This window comes from Artemia franciscana, chromosome 18 (assembly GCF_032884065.1).
Source record: "Artemia franciscana chromosome 18, ASM3288406v1, whole genome shotgun sequence".
NCBI classification, from domain to species: domain Eukaryota; kingdom Metazoa; phylum Arthropoda; class Branchiopoda; order Anostraca; family Artemiidae; genus Artemia; species Artemia franciscana.
In genome coordinates, this window is record NC_088880.1 from 11,846,829 (window position 1) to 11,868,896 (window position 22,068).

General features: G+C 34.2%; 1 protein-coding gene and 1 long non-coding RNA gene across 7 annotated transcripts in view; one reads left to right on the forward strand and one right to left on the reverse strand.

The window, feature by feature from the left end:
- Window positions 1–10,127, reverse strand: part of LOC136038616 (uncharacterized) — a 49,753-nt gene extending 39,626 nt beyond the window's left edge. Inside the window, exons 1-3 of one of the 6 annotated variants that reach the window (XM_065721843.1) lie at window positions 10,109–10,127; window positions 3,754–3,949; window positions 1,159–1,341 (exon numbers count right to left, since the gene is read on the reverse strand). In XM_065721843.1, coding sequence (XP_065577915.1) covers window positions 1,159–1,341; window positions 3,754–3,902 — 332 coding nt within the window. In that variant the 5' untranslated portion in view covers window positions 3,903–3,949; window positions 10,109–10,127. Of the gene's footprint in view, window positions 1–1,158; window positions 1,342–3,753; window positions 3,950–9,868 lie in introns of all 6 variants that reach the window. The other 5 variants (XM_065721840.1, XM_065721838.1, XM_065721844.1 and 2 more) reach the window with 5 other exon arrangements.
- A 100-nt stretch (window positions 10,128–10,227) lies between these two features.
- LOC136038618 (uncharacterized) lies at window positions 10,228–20,177 on the forward strand. The gene is made up of 2 exons (XR_010620258.1): window positions 10,228–10,434; window positions 20,002–20,177. It is a non-coding gene; the product is annotated as an uncharacterized LOC136038618 (long non-coding RNA).
- Window positions 20,178–22,068: the final 1,891 nt, after the last annotated feature.

Genomic DNA, 22,068 nt, shown 5'->3' on the forward strand with positions numbered 1-22,068 from the left:
TGGCTTAAATAAGCAAACGTGTAAATTGGGATTGAGTTTATCATTTTTTTCCGTTGGAGTGGGGGGGGGCTTAAAAATTTTAAGACAATGAATCTGATTAGAAGTCCAATAGTTTTCTATAAAAAAATAACAGATTTTTTACATGAAATTATTTACATCTTAAATTATACCTTGAAAAAGAGGATTTTCAAACGAAAAATTTTCCGTTAAGAACGGATATACTCAAACCCAATATAATAATAATAATAAATAAGTTTTGAGACTACACTGATTAATTCGGTCATCAGGAAAAAACAGAGAAAAAAGCTGTCCACAAGGCAAAATAAACGTAAATTATAAACAGAACTTCATAAAACTAATGGTCCGTTCAGACGTATGGGAAAACCGATCAATATGAGGGGAAAAGTGGTCAAACGATAGGTACAAAACTTTCCCCAAAAAGCCCAGATAATATGCACTTGTACGCGCCAAGTCGCTAAGCCAAATGTATTTCTTGCCAAGTGTCTTCTTCTTTCGTGTCAGTTTTATACAAAGCAATACGCGTGTTGGATAAAAATTGATAATTCTGCACAAGAACCATAGGGAAGCTAGAAAAAATTATTAGACCCAAAGCCGATTGGCTTTCCCATAGTTCCAATCGGTTTCTGAATGTTTTCCATGCGTCTGAACAAGCTATAAATGAAAAGACAAACCTTCCAAACAAAAAATCCGAGCCATCCTCCAAAATGAACAGTAAAAAAAATGGTAAAAGTGACTTTTTTTCTTGTCTTTTTTTTTGGGGGGGGGGAGGGGGTCTTGAGCTAGTCTTTTTATTTTGCTTCATGGACTTGAGCCTATATATTCATTTTTTCATAGTGAGGACGACTGGAAAGAATCCTTTGCTAAAATATATGTTTTTTTCCTTGTTTTCACTGGCTGTAAATTTCTCTCTTTTTGCAATTGTCCTGTTTTCTCTTATTGTTAACAATAATGCAAACAATTATAAAATTGAAATTACAATTATGTATGATGTGAAAATTTTAAAATTCAAAGTACCTAAAGTCCAGTCTCCCTTTTACTTGGAATGTTAAATCGAAATAAACTGACAGATAATGCACTCAAATAAAAATTTCAGAACATGGAAAGCAGCCGATTTACTACAGAAAGTTAAATGATCACCTTGATTCATGGCGTTTCTTCAGGCTTACTCCCGTTTCTAGTGCTTTCTTCCTTGGATCTTTAGAAGCATGAGATAGAACGGTAGCAGCAGCAGCTCCCGGAGGTTGCATGTCTTGAGGAGGATACATCATACCCGGAACATACGAAGACTGAGGGATTGCATATGGCATCCTTCCATCTGTACTAAAAGTTGAAAAGCCAAAAGTAATGATTATGCGAAAAGAAATAGCCATACTATTCAAAATCATACATACAATAGTTACATAAAAATACCGATTATATTTTACAGTAGATACCTCATAAAAATCATGTTTGGCCCAGTTCTCTTCCAACAAAAATAACCACTTTGCACCATTAACGAAGAAGGAATTTTATAAGTTCCCCACATTGGCAATCAGTCAAAGCCGTTCCTCTTGTCCTCACGTATCTGAGCCCTCCCGTTGACATCATTATTGCCCCAAGTTGGGCAAAAATATCTTTGTGAAGTTGTTAAGCAAAGAGAGCAACAGCCCCAAGTTTTTATTACTCATAATTTACGACAGGGACAAAAGAAGAAGATTTACGAAAGGCCAAGTGTATTTTAAGTTGAACATATGACAACATTAAAGCAAATCGCATTCAAGGGAAGAAAAAAAAAACCAAAGTGGACTATTATCCAATACAAAAGGATCAATAGGAATTTCAGCGTTAAGGAATATGGATTTTTTTGGCTAAATTTGGGCAGAGGAGAGGAGAGGAGAGAGAGAGAGAGAGAGAGAGGGGGGGAGAGGAGAGAGAGATAAAGATGTCAAAAACAAGATATACTTTTGTGAATTTCAGAATGGGTTATTATATTATAATTGTATTTATTATCATATTCTTTTTTGAACAATAAACAAAATACTTTTTATAACAATCAGAGTAAATACAGTAAAAATTACAACTTTTACAACCAAAAACATTTCTTCTAATATAATAAGAATAGCTTTATATTATTTGACACAGGTAAAAAAAGGTAAAGGATACGGCATTAGACTTTAGTACTATAAACCCTTCTTTGCAATAAAAACGTATTGCCCTATGAGTTTTGTTGGACTCCTTGCCGGCTTTCACTGCTTTAGCTAATGTTCAACTAACTGCAACATGTTTATCATGTATCAGTCGGAAAGTCCCTTCTCAGTTTCCGTTAGCAGAGCTAGAAAGGCTATTGATTGGAAGTCTGAAGCTATATAAAGCTGATCAGGTCTTCTCATATAAGATTATTGTCTCTTGAGCTGACTCGCAGTAAAACAGGAGATGTTGCGGGGTGTCATTTGGTGTGACATAGCTAACACCCAGGTGAAGGTGTAGACCCAGTTTGAATTCCATACAACGCATGAAAGGTATATGACATTTGTATCTATGGTGTATGGAGTGATCCTGCCTTTTGTCGAATAGGAACTGGAAAGAGTTTCCTGTTTCTGTGAGCCTTCTTCCCAATAAACTAACTAGAAAATAAAGGAAAGCGTACTGATTCTCCTAGCATTTGCCCTTTTTTAACCCAATAAATTGATTGGGTTGGATGTCCCAACTTTGGTAATAGCTTGATGAAAGTAAATGATCTCAATTACAGGAATGTTAGCCTTATTCCGTGGTATGGGCTGTAACTCTGTGCTTAATATATTTTCAGGCGAATTAAGGTCTCAATCAGAAGCTACCAAGCTTCTAAGCTGTAGTTGTAAAGTCATTTGCTGTTACTACTATAGTAGAAAACTACATTTTTAGGAATTAATAATCATTAAACCTACAAACACAAAATTCCACTAAAATTAAATAAACTCATTATCTTTCCGGTAGGGCTTAGGCAAATTTACCTATACATTCTCTCTTTTTTTGGGTAAGAGGAGCTTTTTCAACATAGACCTACTTTCTCTTTATAGTTATAATAGTGAAAACCCAGAAATGGCTGAGACTTTCAGGGATAAATATTGTTACACATAAACAATCAGTTTAATTTCAGTAGTTCTTTCCAGTATAGTAATCTTAATTAATATGTTTTTTTGTCAATTTTTGACAAAAAAAAAACAATGTTTGAATTATATATCATTTCCAATAAAGCATTAATATTAATTCAGGGTTTGAGAGGGGTAGCACCACTCTTATTTGTAAACCTTGAATAGCCATGAAATAGTCTTTTTCTGCTGTGTTGATGTTATGACAAATAATAATAATAATAGCAATAATAAAAGCACTACTTGAAATACACCATTTTTAGCATAGCATAAATAATACTCTGCCTTTAATTATATTTAGGGCAGTTTCTCTTCATTGTAACACTAACTCAACTGTTCAATTTAATTTTTGTTAGGTTTTAGCATCCACGGTTCATCAATTACAGTGTATATTACCTTTATGTACAATGTGACTGTTTGTTTTAATTTCAGTTCATTTTGGTTTTATTGTGACTATAATTTCATTCTGTTTTCAGTTTGAATTACCAAGTGACTTTATTTCAGCTTGTTTTACCTGGCTCTTTACTTTCCTTGAAAATACTTGTTTTTTTTCAAATGATTTTTAAACTAAATCCTTTGCTAATGACAATATTTAAAACTACAATATAAAAGAAAAAACACTCACATTCCTTCATAATATGGCCTTGGAGCTCCAGTGTAAAATTCCTGAGGGAATGCAGATTGAGTCATAGGAGGATAGACTTGTTGCCCATATTGGGGTGGGTATGAAGGAACTCCACTAGGGTAGCCATGAGGACCAGGTTGGTGAAACATCACAAACTAAATTGGCAGTATATCAACTCAATTTTCAAATGTAAAATCTGAAAATATATGTACAGTTTATACTAACTTTATAGCTTGAAGTGAACACATTACTTAAGGTAACTCGACTTTTTGTACCTCTGGTCTCAAAAGAACCCTTTTATTCTCTGTTTTCTTGAACTTACCTCTTTTCTTCACTAGTCACAGTAGTCTTGCTGCCAGAGGACATAATCAGCACAAACATATGCAGGATAAAGACTGGCGCGAAGACATACTCTCTCAGTTCTCTGGTTTAGTGAAAAATACTTGCTATAACATCCTAAGCTTAAGTTACCTAAAATTGTCAGTATAAAAAAGTTCAAACACAAAGTAGAAAAGACTTGACTTTCAAGGACAAGCTATGAGTTTTTGCCTCTTTTGCATCAATACATTTTCTCTATTTTACTAACTGAAATAAAAAAACTAAATTTCATAGAATGCTGCTTGTCATTGTGCCCATCTTATGATACTTAATAATCATTTTCCTCAACAGGCCCTTTTCTGGATTGGAAATTTCATTGCTGCAAATGGACAGGCTTTTCTGCAGAAAGGGAAGAGAATTACAAAATATGTTTATTAAATTTTTTATTAATTTTGACAAGTAATACAAACAAAACTGGCAATGTTTTTATACTGAAAGGTCTGCTAACAATTTTTTTTTTTTAGTAATATTGAACTTGCTTCTGAACTCTAAATAGATCAGAGGACCATAGGGGCTTATAGCACAGAAATTGACAAACTCTTTGGCCTCCCCCCACCCTTTCCCTCCACTCAAGTTATTATCTGAGGTCTGCTTGGCTCTCCAACACTCCCCAAAATTTCAATTTAATATTCCAAGTCATTCACACAGGAAATATACTATTGTAATATAGAAACGCATACATGCTATTTTGATAGATAGTACATAGTGTCTTTTAAACTACCTTGCCAGTCAGATAAGGATAGATCATAATTTCTATAGGAATTTATATTGCAAAGACATTTAGACAGAATGGAGACAAAATTTTTTTTAGCAGTCCCACCTCCCTGCAAAATCTAAAGCCCATAACCCACATCAATACTTCCTGAAAGTTTGAACTTCACCCCCTAGACCATTCCCAAGAGATATTAGACAACAGATATGCTACTTTGATAGCCTTGATACATGCATTGCCTTTAAATTTACCTTCAACCCATTCCCAAAGTCAAAATCTGAAGCCCCGCCTCCCTGCAAAATCTAAAGCCCATAACCTACATCAATACTCCCTGAAAGTTTGAAATTCACCCCCTAGACCATTCCCAAGAGATATTAGACAACAGATATGCTACTTTGATAGCCTTGATACATGCAGTGCCTTTAAATTTACCTTCAACCCATTCCTAAAGTCAAAATCTGATGTTCACTTAAAACCCCCCTCAGAAGTTTTAACTCATTCTTTTCAAGTCATTGTTGAGAAACTATATATATATATATGATTTTGTTAACCTGAGGTATGTTAACTTCAGGTTTAAATATAGTATTTCTCAATTTACATTACTACTTCACTACTAACAGATTCCTGTGAAAAAGGGGCTTAAAGGACCACAGCTTTTAGGCAGATTCAGTAAAAAATGAAAATAGCCATTGCCTGTCCCCTTTCCAAGTTAAGAATCCCCCCCCCCAGAAAAGCAACTGAACATTTCAAATTGTTCTTCTGAACCATTCCCAAGACATTGCAGGTATACTGATAACATGTCTTTTGATTTGATTTGCTACTCAATCATGGACAGATTCTAGGTCCCATAGCAAATTATAGTGCAAAAACATTGAAATTTATCAGAGATATAATATATCTAGCCCCACTCTCAACAGAAAATCTGAATTTCTCCTGTCTCTCCCCATTTCTTTTCCAACACTGCCTAAAAATTGTAACTCAATTCCATGTGCTTATTCCAAGACATTGCATATAAAGTATTTTGGTAACATGAATGCACAGTGTCTTTTTGATTTAGCTCAATCATCTCCCCCAAGTTACAATCCAACATCTGAGTGCCCTCCTCTCAAATACTCCTATAAAGTTTCTAGCTGATACCCCAAACCATCCCTTAAATACTGCAGACATGCCATTTTGATAACCTGGCTACAAATAATATCTTTTTATGGTTATAGGCATTTACCCCCAAGGAAAATACACCAGCATACATTATTGTTCTTATAAATTGGGAAAATGCTAATGTTCCCCTTTATGTATTGACATTGTCCCAGTTATTATCATCTCTTGAAGTACCATTCCACTTATTGCAAACATCTGTATATATAACTTCAACTTGGATAAGATATCAACTTGTATTATCAGCAAATAGTGTTCTGTCTAAGTCTGCCTCTAAAAAAGCTGTCCCCTTTGAGTAAATGCAAATGGGTATTTGCAATCCCTTGTGGATAGCTGATTCTGGCTTTGCATATAGCCTGTGATCATCCTCCTTCTGGTTCAGTCCATTAAATAAAGCAGAAAACCAAACTAGAGTACAAGTATTCCCTGCATAGAGCAGGATTGAATGCCTGAGATGGTTGAATCTATGTGATTTCATTTCTGATTATAAAAGTATATTGCTTTCATTTAACATTAATCTTACAAAATCATTTTACAAAGCTTGTTAACTCAATCCTTCCAATTTGTAACAAACAATCTCAAGTGCTATCAGTGGAATCTCATATTATATTCTGAGCTCTTAAGCAAGTGAATAAGTCATGAGTCTCTTGAATGTGATGGTTCTTTGCTTTTAGGTCTTTGCTTATGGACTGAAGCATTTGCAGTTATTGTTTCAGATTTGCTATGCACAGTCCATTTTGCCAGATATTTTTTTGTCCAGCTGTATATCTTCCACTGTTAAGTGGGGTATGGACCCCAGTGATTCATCTAATTACCATCCTATCACTGCGTCTTGCTAGTAAGCTATTTGAATATGTGCTGCTACTGCCCATTAGCTCCAAGTGTGATTTTACATCCTTCCAGCTATTGTGGTTCAACTAATGAAACAAGCTGCTAAAAAAAATCCCCTGTATTATTTGACTATCTAACTTCAACTGTAAGTTCTTTACAATGACAGTTTAGTCATCAGTCATGTTGCTTATGCTGATGAAGTTCTGCTTCTTAGCTGAACAAAATGAGGTCTAATTGCCAGCTTTGACCTGCTTTCAGATGCACTGTCAGCAGTAGGCCTTTTAGTTAATGCTGCCAAATGTGAGTTTTTGTGTTCTGGGAGTCCTCTGCCAGTATTAACTCTTTGCTTTAGTTATTCAACTATACCATGTTTACCAAGTATTAAATGGTTACGTCTATTTTTTTTCAATCTCACTTTTGTCTACTTGCTCTGCTATTATGTCCAGCATGCTGAAAAGTGTCTGGGTTGGTTACAGAAAATTTCACCTAATTATGGTTGGTATAACCAAAAAGAACTTTGCCATCTTTATTCTAGTTTTTGTCTCCCTTCTGTTTGTTATCTTTCTGGTTTTGCTTTCCTCCTTTCCAAGGAGACAAAGAAAATACACTCAGGATATTTTAAGTACTGTGAATATCTGCTGCATGGAAACATGCAGTACTCTGTGGTACTGGAAACAAAGAGTTGTTTCTAAATTTGACATTGTTGATGCACCCTCACAACTGAAACAAATATCTGCAGACCTATGTTTCACAACTCAGCAAATAATTGGTGTTTTTGATCCTCTTTGACCATTTTTAGAATTGAGTTAATTTACTTATGTTGCATTATAGAACCATATGTTTATGTTTTTTTGTTTACTCCACAGTTTTTCCATTGTATTTTGCAGGTTATAAATAAATATTGGTATTATTAATATACATACATACATATATATATATATATATATATATATAATATATCCCTAACCTATAGACAAAACTACAAGAAGAAATTATAAAGACTAAATTACCAATTTTTAGCATGTAGAAAATTTTTACTAATTGGAGTTCCATGTTTTCTTTTTTTTATATTTCATTGTTTTTAAACCATTTTTAATAATGTTTATTTTACTGTTTGTATTATTCTAGAACAATATGATGCTATAGAATAGGTTAAGGATTAATGTCTATTGACAAAGAGATGTGCAATGGTTCAAACAATAAAAAAAAACATGGAAAATACTATTTGGGATTATACCAAGCACCATTCAGTGAAGTGATCCCTATTCATTTAAGGATTTGTAGTAGCTGCTCATCCATTCAACAAAACTTTCCTAAGATTGGCCAAATCATTGCACCTAAAAAGAAAATGTCCCAATCTGCCCTGCAAAATATTGTATAGTGGGAAAATTTGTATTCTATTTGAAAAAATTAATATCCCCCTATTTGTTACAAGTGATGGACCTAGACAATTAGCTTGAATATCAAAATTATAGTAGGGTATAAATAATTGGTAGGCTAATTTAAACTTGAAATAAAATTCTTCACCCAAACTCTCTTTAATACTTCTATAGAAAAATGAACTAGGCTAGCACTTGTGCCAATACTCTAATATTGAATCTCTTGTTCTTCTAGCCTAATCTTTAAACCCATAAGAAAACAATCACAGTTTCTTTTGGGCCTTGGCCATTATTCAGTCAATTTTCCTATTACCTGAACAATTGTTTAGGGTCATGAAACTATTGTTAATAGATGCATTTTGACTTTTGGAACATCTTTTCTCTCTTGCAAAACTACTGCAAACTCACTGTTATGGAGTTATTGTATATTTGCACATTAGGGGGGAGGGGTAAAGCAAAGCATATATTAAACACAGCAATGGTTAGTTTATGTATTTAATATATGCTATGCTCTACCCCTACCCCCCTAATGTGCAAATATATAGCCCAAATTTGTTTCTAAATTATAGATTTGTGATTTCAAATATCTGATCAACAAAAATGGAAATGATTGCAATTCTATATGTGTAAATACAAGAATATTTGGGCCAGAATAACTCCATAACAATGAGTTTGCAGTAGTTTTGCAAGAGAGAAAAGATGTTCCAAAAGTCAAAATGTATCTATTAACAATAGTTTCATGACCCTAAACAATTGTTCAGGTAATAGGAACATTGATTAATTATTCTATAGCCTACAGCATATAGGCTAGGAAAAATTCTTTTAGGCTATCTAGCAGACCTTTTACAGGGAATGACCACAAAGATTATAAGTTAAGCTGAAGGTCTGACAATATGTCATACACAGCTGAATAGCTTGTATTCTAGATAAGCTAACACAATAACCTAGGCCAAGTTTTACTATCTGCATTAATATATCTTCTCTAAATGAGAAAATATAAAGTCTCCTTTTAAGATGAGATAATGCATTGCTTTCTCTAGGCCATACATTTGTTTACAGAAGTGAAGCTGAAAATTCTCCATGGGCTTAGCCAGCTCTGTCCCCTCAATATCAGAACTGTAATGAAGGATAGGCAGTAGGCTATTTTTGCCAGGCTATGTTAAGAAGATTTAGACAAAAAAAAGATGGAATAATTAACTTTTTGACTGCTTTGATATAGGCCTAGGCTATAGATTTTACAATAATTTAGGGGTAACTGTTGAAAAGTTAATAAGCTGTCTGACTACTGCATATCTTATCCTAATAGCTAGGTAGGCTAAATTGTACACAAAAGAACCCAGAGACAAATCAAAAATTGAGAAAAACACTAGTTTATTAACAGAGCTAGACAATAAGGTATTACTACATTGACATACCAAGAAAATACATCATTATGGGTATAATTTGGGACTACTAGGAGGTGTTACACTAGCAACTTCATTGATTAGGCTGTCTTTGAAGAGCATATGCTAAGTACCCTAGGCTACTGAAAGGAATGAAGCATCTTTTATCTTGTACCAAGTTAGTTATGCAGTCTTTTATTTTCTTCTCAATGCTGGAAATTTTAAACTCATACCCATTTTGCAACCCTACTAGCCTAAGCTATACTTTCATGAATTACCACCACTAGCCTACTAGATCTCAGCTCTGCATGAATCAAATTAGGTTAATCCCAGCTGAAATAAAATTAAAGACCTATCCAGAATTTGGAGCAATATGAAGGTACTTATGACAATATTTCTTGTCTGTCAAACCATAACCTACACAATCAATGAAACTAGTAAAGTAGTAAGCAAAAGCATACTATGGTTTATTCTTTTCTTTAATAAAATTTGTTATTTGAGTTCTAAAAAATTACAACCTTAATCAATGCGACAAATTATGTTAAATCTTTATTTGATCTTTGTCGCAAACTTTCTTTCTGCTGATATACACTTATAAAATTTTTATTTTAAGTTCAGAATATTTTGGTAGAATTTGACTTAAATAGTTGCGAAATCTCTTTTTTTTAATTTCATTATCAGAATTAGTTTTACACCTACAGCAGCACAACCAGTGAAAATCTGAAAATTTAAATAGGCCTTCAATAAAAAGTAAAAAATGTTGACCGGCCAAGCAAGAAATATTATAAGACAGTTTTCGACTTCAATTGCTAGAAGAGGAAATATGGGCGGAGTTCCAGGAGAGGTATGTTAACATCAGATAGCCTAAATTATTGACTTCCAGTCAAATTCTCTTAGGCCTAGGCTAGACTATAGATATAGCTTAGGTCCAAATAGGTCAGCTCAGTGACTAAAACCTTCAGAGATCTTCACGAAGTATGTCTGATCTTATTCATACAAGTTTTACTTTCATTGCTGTGCAGATGATGCACTTTCAGTCCCATTTTGAAGTAAATGCACCAATCCTAGCTCTAAGGATAATATCAAAGAAGCTGGTTACTAACTTAAAGTCATAGTATATTTGAAAGAAACGCTAAAATAAAAACAATAGTACCATATTATATTATTCCATAGTTTATAAAATTTTGATGTTTTTAGTCATTTTTCATAAATATACCTCCCCCCCTCTCCCTCAGATGATCCCAAATATATCTTAGGCTTCAACACCATAGAGCTTTGGCTCTTCTGACAGAAATGTTCCAATACAAAAATAAGTAGCAGGCCTACCCTTGTATTCATTGTTTTATGCTCATTCCTAATAGCCTAGGCTGTGAAGCCTATCAGGTTTTAGCCTATGAAGATTATCTAACTGGCTAAGAAAAGTCACCATAATTTTCTTATCAGGTATAATGGATTAGCTGTTGACTTTGACCATGTAGCTTAGATCTCAACTTACTTAGGTTAACTTCTCTAACAAGACTCAAAATTTAGAAACATTCAACAATGTTGAGTTAATTAACATGGCTTGTACAATTGATGTATTTTTAAGTAGAAACAAGAAAAATAGCATGAATACTTGGGGTCCCACTCAACTGGTTAGACCTATTTGTAGTTAGCCTACAAAAAGACTAGTGAACAATTTGCACCTTTTATTTAACATGAAATATGTTGTAGCAGGCTAATTCTATTTTTCTGAAACAGTGGCATATATTCACAGACATTAGGGAATGGGGGAGGTGTAAAAATGTATTTTACAAATTTTGGGAGGGGAAATTTCTAAATTTTTCCATGAAAACACCAAAAAAGCCATTTTCAATTGTAGTATGCCTCCTGAAAAACAGTATTTGCAGTTAAATTGCTAAAAGAAAATATTTTTTTGTCTATTTAGATTTTGTAATTCCCTGTGGCTTGGAAAATTCTCTCTGCTTAGGTGTAGCTTATGACAGAATATCTTAAAGAATTATCTATTTGCCTAGTTTGACAAAACAAAGTAGGCCTAATTATAAAAAACAAAAGAAGATAACAGGAAAATTTGTGAAGGACATTCATATTTTGGCTATGTATGCAAGAGCTGTCATCAGCAAAATACAATACAAAAAAAATATAAATAAACTCAATCAAGAAATCTCACTGATAAAATCAATTTTGGGTAAAATTCCAGTTCTAGTAGGGCTAGAGAGTTGAAACTTTCACAGATATATCTACAAGTTAAAGCATATCCTGGGAAGTTATTTTGAGGTCCCTAACTATACCTCTTCCTCCTCCTCTATATAATGCAGCTTTTTGTGCATTACAGCTTATATTTTGGTCAAATTTAATCCTATATTACTATTAAAATTGTAAATCCTTGCTTTCCTTACAAAAATTCAACTTTTCACTGTTTTTTAAGCTCACTATATTCTGTAATTAGTTCACCAGTCTTGAAAAACAATTATTACCTTTTATGGTATAGTTCAGAATGGAATGTAGGCATTTAAACAAACTCCATGTTTTAAATGTCTTATCTTTAAATGGCTTTACACAGGGGTAATAGAGGTAAGACATTGAACTTCCAAGGGTTTCCTCACTCAAAATTATCATTAGGTGCTACAATTGGGTACAGCTTATGTTATTACCCAATTATCCAATATTATGTTATGTGAAAAATTTATCTTACCTTAAATTACCTTAAATCGCATTTGCCAGCGAGATAAGGTGGTAGATCCTCCTGTAGTTCTTGCTGGTGGTGAGTGATGTAATTATGTTGGCTTAGCTTCCCAGTCCAGCCTCCACTCGGCCCTCTCCCAGTCCCTGTCGACTCCAGCCTTGAAGGAGTGGGGTGTCTCAGCTTGGATGGTAGACTCGGATAGGCTATTCCAGAGGGGGACCACCCGAATGGAAAAGAAACCACGTCGTTCCCTTCTCCGACATCCAGGCAGGTGAAGCTTAAGACTGTGACCTCTTGAATTGTTAGCCAAAGAGGGGGTGAAGATCTGGTTCAGGTGACCGGATTTGAAAATTTTGCGTGCCATGATCACATCTCCTCTATATCTTCGATAGGTGAGGGTTGGAAGTCTCAAAGATCCTAGGCGATCCTGGTAAGGGACATTATTTAAGCCACGGACCAGTTTGGTTGCTCTCCTTTGGACACTTTCAAGGGCTCTTGTGTCCATTTTATTTTGGGGAAAGGCCAAAGTCAAGCCAAACTCAAGGTGGGGACGGACAAGGGATTTATAAAGTTTTATAACCACACATGACTTTCTGGTTACAAAAGAGCGCTTAATGAGTCCGAGAGCTCGATTAGCTTTTGCAACCTGAGCCTGAGTGTGGCTGTGGAATTTTAAATCTTTGTCCACAATGACGCCTAAGTCTCTTTCCTCGGCAACTGCTTCCAACTGATCACACCCTATATGGTAGGGATGGTGGGGGTTATTGTGCCCTAAGTGCAGTACCTTGCATTTTGTTGCATTGAATTGTAGGGCCCAAGTTGATGACCAAGAGGATAGCCTGTCAAGGTCCAGCTGAATGCAGGCTCTTTCTTCTTCAGTTTCAGCAGGTCCAATGAGCTTACAGTCGTCAGCACATATGTTAAAAGGTTGCATAGATAGGTTTTACAGTCGTTAATATATATGCTGAACAACATTGGCCCAAGGATGGTTCCCTGCAGGACGCCGCTTATAACCAGGGAAGTGGAGGAGAAAACTGGATCGCCATTATCAGTGTAGATCATGACACGTTGAGATCTGCCAGTTAGGAATGCTCCAATCCAATCAATCACATCCTCATGCACCTGATAAGCTCTAAGCTTCAGCAACAGGTATGAGTGTTCAACTTTGTCAAAGGCTTTGGCTTGGTCAAGTAAGATAATGTCTACCGGTTTACCCATATCCAAAATTTTAGTTGCATGATCATATGATTGAATAAAGTTGGTGTCGATTGACCTGCCCCTGCGAAATCCATGTTGTCTATCGCTAATAAGTGTATTTTCTTCTAAATAATTTATAAGAGCATGGTTAATGATACCTTCCATAATCTTGCAAATGGCTGAGGTTAGGCTTATTGGTTGATAATTTCCTGGGTTATCCTTGTCGCCTTTCTTAAAAATTGGTATAATATTTGCTGTTCTCCAATCATTTGGTACTGACTTTTTGGCCAGGGACATGTTGAATATTCTGGAAAGGGGGAGGGAAATGTGAGCAGCAGATTCTATCAAAAGCCGAGGGTGGAGATTATCAGGTCCAGCAGCTTTGTTGGAGTTTAAACTTCTTAGTATTTTAAATACATCTTCTTGAGTAATGATTACAGGGGACATTGGGTTGTGTACTGTTACAGGAGGTATGGTTGGGAGTGTAATGTCAGGTGGCTTAGAGGTGAAGTTTGTGCAAAAGCTGGCATTCATGCAATCAGCGATTTCTTTCGGGTCAGTAGTACTGGAGCCATCTGATTTTTTTAGCCTGTTGGTGCGTCGACGGGAAGGGTTGTTAGCTGTAACATAGCGCCAGAACTTTTTTGGGTTTTTCTTTGACTCATTTGCGATAGATTCTTCATGGTCTTGGATAACTTTTCTTGTCATGTTTCTCAGCTTGTTTCGGAGCATGGCGAATTTGTTGTGATGGTTGTCACACTTGCATTTTAGGTATTTATTCCATGCTCTATTTTTCTTTTTGATAATTTTCTTAATATTCCTGGGAAGGTATGGAAGAGTCTTTGGTTTATCTGACCAATAAACCTTTGTATGCTTCCTACATGCACCTAGTAAAGTAGACTTAAAACGATTCCAACTAGATTCAATGTCTGTCTCATCTGATAATCCCTCATCCCAATTTATATTAGCTAGTTCTTCACGGATTAAAGCATAATTGGTAAAAGTTCTCTTAAGTTTACCATCACGACTATGGTTAATATTAATGTCATTCATTATACATATGTGGTCACTTGCACCAATAGCTGGGAGGTAACAAGTGGAAGTAATCCTCTCAGGGTCATTTGTAATAAGGAGGTCAAGTAATGATGGTTGTTGTGAATGTCTAAATCTAGTGGGTTGCATTATTATCTGAGTTAGGAAGTTGTCAGCAAGGGTTTGGATGGTTGTGTAGGAGGGGTTATTAGGGGGTGAGTACCCAATACCTTCAGACCAACGAACTTCTGGCATATTAAAATCACCATAAAGCACAAGTGATGAATTTAGATTACATAAGATCTGTATTACGTTAGAAACTGCTTGGTGAGATACTAGTTGGTTTGGAGCTGATGGGCTACGGTAAAGCACACCAATATTCACAATTTCAAATCCAATTAGAAGTCTAACTAATACATGTTCCACCCAAGTATTAGTAGGTTGAGAAATAGAAAAATCAATTTTATCTACCTTAATTCCAAGCCTAGTGTAGATAGCCACTCCTCTTCGACACAGGTTACTATCTAGGTTGCTCAGGAGTAAGTATCCAGGGATTTGAATATGTGCGTCTTCCAATTTGGTCAAAGAGTTGACCAAATCTGTAAGTTGTATATAAGTCTTCTTTGTGTTTTTTGGATTGAGAGATCCCATGTAAGATAGTGTCAAATCACAAAATTGAGGAGGTGTAAAATGTGTTTTTAAAATATAGGAGGGAGGGGGGAATTTGTTGTTTTTTTTTCAAATAAAACACAAATAAAGGCATCTTCAATGAAATATAAAAAAAAAATCTAGAGGGGGAGTATGGGGCAGTTCCCTTGTCCCTCCTGTAATTGACACCACTGGTCTCAGATATCTGTTTTGCCTCTTTTCAGGTTTTTAAGAATCATTATTGAGTGCAATCAACAGAACAACAGAATTTGTGATTGCTATTTGGCACTTGGTTAATACCAAGTGCCATAAAAACAGATTATTCAAGTGAAAACAAAGAAGTAACATTAAATTTTTATAAATTTTTCACAAATATATTAAAAATAAGAATGCTAAAATACCATACAACTTCATCAAAAGCTCCTTACAGATCCCAGAAAGCAGTTCTGGCTCCCTGGGGAATTGTTATGTCACTCATAATTACCTTCATCCAGTATTCAAAAGAGTAATTAATGTGGAGTTCATATATAAAAAAAAACCATTTGTTTTAATGAGAATGTAAATATGTGGGAGATTGTGTGAAAATACAATCTTTTCCCTTTAAATTCAAATAGGCTAGGAAAAAACAAGCCATATCCAGGAGGGCTAGAGGGTATAAACCCCCCATCCAAAACCTTTCTCCAACTTGTAAAAACATAACAAAATGAATATAAACAAGTCTTTCATGCATTTCATTGTTTTTTTTTATAAATATTTTCAAAAAAAATCTTTAATACCCCTTTCCCCCTGAAAATTTCCTGGATACCACCCTATGAAAGAGATTTAGAAATGTGAAAAATACCAGTTTTCAAATTTTAAGGGGTGTGTAACATTTCTAAATCTTCTATATTGGTAAACGCCAACAATTGGGAGAAGGGGTTTTTGAAACACAAATATTCAATCAACAAAGTCATAGTTTGCACCAAAGGCCCAAGAATTTTGATTCTGCCTTGGTCAAGCACATGCACAATAACCCTCACCATTTCATTTTGTTTGAAAACACTTTCATTATTCAGAGGTCCTTGTCGAAATATTTACTTGATTTTCGTCTTCATATTTTGATACTGGCTGACAAAATTCTCATTTTCTCAACTATTTGATTTTTTCATTAATTATATATTTTCCTTTCCTGGTTTCTCACAAAACATTGAGCTTTAAATATAGGAATGTGTTGAAGCTTGTCTTAAATTTAATTACTTTCATTACTTGTCTTTACTTTCCTTTGTAAAACTTCTTTTCTGGATAGTTGTGTTGTAATTAATATTTATTAAGGGCTTATTTTTGGTTTATTTTGCTAATTATAAATATATATTTATAAAACTGTGGTATAAATTAAATAAAAAAAAGTGTTATTAACTGAAAGTGAGGAGCAACATTAAAACTTAAAATGAACAAAATTTACTCTGTATATGAAAGGGGCTTTTCCTCCTCAACACCCCACTCTTTATGCTAAAGTTTTTTATTGTTTTAAAAAGTAAAATTAACAGAGAGATCAAACTTTAGCTTAAAAAGCAGGGCATTGAGGAGGAAAAACCCCTTTCATATACAGAGTAATTTCTGTATAAGGATCTGTATTAAGCATCTCAGACATAAGATCTTTCTATATATCAAGTTTCATTAAGATCTGACCACCCATTTGCAAGATAAAGATGCCTCAATTTTCACATCTTCCAAGATTTCCACTTTCCTCATCCAACTCCTCTCAGTGTCACTGGATCTGGTTGGGATTTAAAATAAGAGCTCTGGAGCACAAGATCCTTCTAAATATCAAACTTCATTAAGATCTGATCACCTGTTCATAAGTTACAAATACCTCTTTTTTCTAAATTTTTTCAAATTACCCCAATTCCCCCAAAGAAAGTGTATCCATTACTGTTATGTCAATCATGTATTTAGGACTTGTGCTTATTTTTTGCACTAAATTTCTGTTTTGCCTCTCTTCAGGTTTCTAAGAATCATTATCAGTTCTTCTTGAAGAAATGGACTTTCTCTATGCTGTTAGGATTTACAAAATAGATGTTATTGACACACGTATAACATAAGCTGTACCTAATTGTAATTTTGAGTGAGAAATCCCTTAAAAGTTCAATGTCTTACCTCTATTACCCCTGTGTAAAGCCATTTAAAGATAAGACATTTCAAACATGGGGTGCGTTTAAATGCACACATTCTGTTTTGAACTATACCATAAAAGGTAATAATTGCCTACGGATTTACGTATTTCAAACAGTAGGTTGTACGAAAAGTGTGGTTCAATCCCGCTTTCTGGGGCTATAATGAAAGAAAGGTTGAGATGGCTAGGCCACGTTCTACGGATGAAGGATGACAGATTACCGAAGATTGTCCTTTTTGGCCAACCGTCTGGGGCTACACGGAAAGCAGGTCGTCCTTGTCTGGGTTGGGAGGATGTCATAAATAAGGATTTAAAGGAAATGGGAACTTCCTGGGAGGGTGTAAAGAGGGAGGCTTTAAATAGATTAGGTTGGAGGAGGAGCGTGCGTAGCTGTGTTGGCCTCAGGCGGCTTGGTGCTGCAGTGAGTTATAAGTAGTAAGTAGTAGTAGATTTTCAATGCTGGTGAAATAATTATGGAATATAGTAGCTTAAAAAGTGAAAAGTTGAATTTTTGTAAGGTAAGCAAGGATTTACACTTTTAATAGTAATATAGGATCAAATTTGACCAAAATGTAAGCTGTAATGCACAAAAAGCTGTGTTATATAGAGAAGGGGGCAAGGGGTATAGTTAGGGACCTCAAAATAACTTCTCATGACATACTTTAGCCTGTAGACACATCCCTGAAAGTTTCAATTCCCTTAATTATCTCATTCCAAGTGGTTGCTTCTTATTCTTTGTGTTCTATACTCATTAATGCTAAATTCTTTAGTTCTTCCTGGCCTGTAGTTGACCTGAGGTATATTAATATTAATTTAAGTTTATGAAATGACCATTCATTACTGGCCACCTACATTGCAATTGCTAATAGACAACCCTTACATTTGCGAGCACCTTTTCATTTCTGTATTGCACAATGAATTCTTACAGCATTAAAATTAATTTGATTTGGTCTACTTACTTTTATTTTCAAGGAATTGTGATGAAGATATGGGCAAAATGAAAACTTCGTATTAAATTGGCTTATACTTACTGCCAACTGCATCCTCTAATTAATTTTAGTAATTATAAACTTCAAAAATTACAAAACAATTTTGACTGTTAGAAATCTTGCATCCCTAAAATTTCTGTGTACAGGAAAGTCCCCTTTTATCTCCCATGTAACTACTTCTGCATGGTTTAGCTCCCTTTCATCCGAAAAATTTAATTGAAACAAAGTTTGTGAAAAAATAATTGATTGGTTATTTTCAAAAGCAATTTAACTATTATGAATCTTTCAATTCTGGTTAGGATAAAACCCCAGCTACTTCTCAGAGGGGAATATGAAATACCATCCAGTTGTGGAAATTATTATCTTGACACTTGCCATAATAGGAATAAAATTATGTTGGTACTCATCTTGGAATAAAAATTGGCCTGGGAAGAAGATGAAATCCAGTGAAAATTTAGATGAGAAAACATTCGTATCTGGACATTTGAGTGAGTACACACTCAACCCTGTATACCAAAAGAGCAGTCAATTGTATGGTGAAAATTTGGGATAGACAAGTTCTTTCTGGACAATAGCTTATTTATTTTGATACTTAGTTAAAATTAGGTACTGAGGCAAAAAAAAATAGATAGGAAAAGATATGCTAATATTTTTTGTTGGATTAATTTCCTAGCCAAAAGATAAACATGTCATTTAGGGTCCTATTCAATGATCTTTCAAAATATATAATAATTGTTACTTGTGCAAGTACACCCTACCTCTCTCCCCTAATGCTTAATATAGTCATTTTGCAAAACTTTGCCAATTTTGGGGATTTTCAATATTTTTTGTACTTATTTCTTATTGACAGCTGGGTAAAAAAAACCTCAATAAATCAGGATTTTTTTGTAGCCCAAGGCTAAAGCTTGATATGGGGGAGGTGGGGGGGATGCAGTTTCACTTAAAGCAAGCATTGTATTTAGAAAAGGCATTAAGTGGTAAAACAAATAAGGTATTAATCTGTCAGCTGGCAATAAATCTAGTTGCCTATTTGATAAATTCACCAAGTATTATCATATCCCTCAACACTAGGCCAATAGCCCTTAATATCTAATATAATGACAGAATTGAACTCGAACACTTTAAATAAAAGAAGAAATATGATTTAAAACACTTTAATAGTAATTGGGTACTAGTTTTCTGATTAGTTATACTGTTGCTTAATTCTGAATATCCTACAGTTCCATTAACATTGATAGAAAAGGATGATGATAAAAAACACATCATTAAAAATTGTCTTTTTATAATTCAAATAAGAAATTCCCTCAAATTTACCCCCCCCCCCCCCTCTGTATATGCCCATGGTTTCCAGTTTAGTTGTGCAAACCTCAGATCCTTCACACCATAGGAAATCTTTTCTTAATGCCCCCATTGAAAAGGCATGGATCTCAGATTTGACTATAGCATGCTTTGACAATTGTCCCAAAAATGGTTGCATCATATTCTATACATTATTAAAATGTCAGAGAGAATTCTTGCCTGTAGATTGATACAGCATTATAAAATACAACAGTATTTATTCTTTGCAGTTTTTTCTCTGGTGTTTACTCTGTGGCCTTGACTATTTTGGCAAATGAACAATTCCTTTGAGAGGAAAAAAATGGAGACCAAATTACAACTAAGTCTATTAATTTAGACCTTGCCTTAATTCTTTCTTCCTTTTTGCAGAACTTGCCTTTTGATATATACAACAAGTACAAGCTGACATTGACTTTCATCCTGTTTTTTGGAAGTGGTCTGGCTGTGCCCTTTGTCATGGTTAGACATCAACTTTTGAAGAAGGCTACATAATTAACCTTTTGTATATATTATAAATAGTAAAAATTGTTCTGTGGTAACAAAAATGACTTGTTTCAGCTAAGGAAACAAAAGTTAGGTTGTTTTACTGTGATTTTTTTTTAGAAAAAAAAACTGTTTACTGTTGATAATTTTTTGACAAAATCTGGTGAAATATAAGTTTAATTCTATTATGTTATGCCTGTGTTACTGTATAGGTGAGAATGTTGAAAACTCATTAAAAAAAAAAATTAATCAAGCTTAATTTTAATTTATTTAAACATAGATTTCAGTCAAAAATATAAATTTAATCAAATCCAACCTGAATTAGTCAAAAAGAATTCATATACCTTTGTTTTAAACTATTTTTATTGACTGTAAAATAGCTAACATCAGTTTGTTTTATTTATTTAAGAATTAACGACGCTTCTTGACTACTATGGTCCCTGCGTTGGCCCTGCAGTGCATTCCTGCAGCATGATTTGATCTCTGGAAACATCAGTTTGTTTGTTGACTATAGGCCAGTTTCAAATAAAATCCACATAAATATGCCTTTTTGTACACCCTTTTAAAAGTGATTCATTTTGTCTGTTGAAGCAAAGTACCAAAAAAAAAGTTCTAAAACAGTTAAATGCATTTCATCTTTAAATAATGCTAATTAAAAAATGGATCTGAGTACTATAAAAAACATATTCCTGTTTTTGAGTCCTATGCAGTGGTATCAATTTACAGAAAACTTCGGGGTGGGGGATTTATTTTCAAAATTTAGGGGGTTGGCTTTTTTTTCAACAAAAATGCAAAAAGGATATTTTCCAAAATCTTGGAGGGGAAATGCTCCTCCCTGAGCCTGCACCACTGTTTAAATGCTTAAATTATCACTGAAAATATTTTAGGTCTGCATATAATGAGAAACTGTAAGTAGTAAAAATTGCTTCCCTACATGCAGTTGGTGTTTTTGCTAAGTAGATCCTTAGAAATACTACCTACCAAAAATTTTGTTGTTGCTTACTTGCTGATTTTTAATATGTATTATGGTGTTGCTTTCTATATATATCTATCTATAAGCACTGAATTGTTGAAATGAATTATTTTAAAGCACATGAAGAACAATTTAATTTTGTTTATTAAGTTTTTAATATTATATTTTATCACCTGAAACTATTCATTAGTTATCATGAGATTGTGCATATTTTGCTGCTTTGATATAATCATATTTATTGGTAAATGCAGTCATTTCTAAAATGGCATGGCTTATTGAAAGATAATTTTTGGTCAAAAGCTTAATAAGTTTGTTCTTTCAACTTGGTTTAAGAAATTTGTTTGAAGTTTAAACTTGTTTTTCGAAGTTTGAAAGTTATATGATAAGACCCAAATGCTGTGGGCCTTTAAGATAAAACACAACTGTTTAAAAAAATGAGTCCCTGTTTTGGATACTTATTATAACAGGACTTGGTCTATGTTTTCTAAGGTAAAAATGTAGTATACAAGAGGAAACACATGCCTGTATCAATTCTGCAACTTAGAAGCTTAGTAAAGAGCAAGATGCTCCTTATTTGTTATTTTTAAGAATTGGGACTATTATTGTTACCCATCAGTTGATGTTAGGGACACATATTTTGGCTACTTATTTCAGGTGGTGACTGAAACAGAGGATAAAAGAATAAGATTCGGCTTTACATTGCTGAATACCTTGCTGAGCATGAACCATGAGTGGGCTTGACAAAGGAATTTGTCTTTTTCTTAACTATTTTCTGCACTGCTGGAAAAAGGTATTATATTAAAACAAGCTTCCACCAAAGGATCTATAAGCAGATTCTAGGGGGATTGCTTCAGATACCTCCTTCCACACCCAAGAAGATTAAAATAAGCAAATATTACTAAACTTTTAAACAAAAAATGGGTTTCCTTTTTTTGAAAAACAAACATTTCTCAAACCCTAGCCTTGTCACCAGAAATATT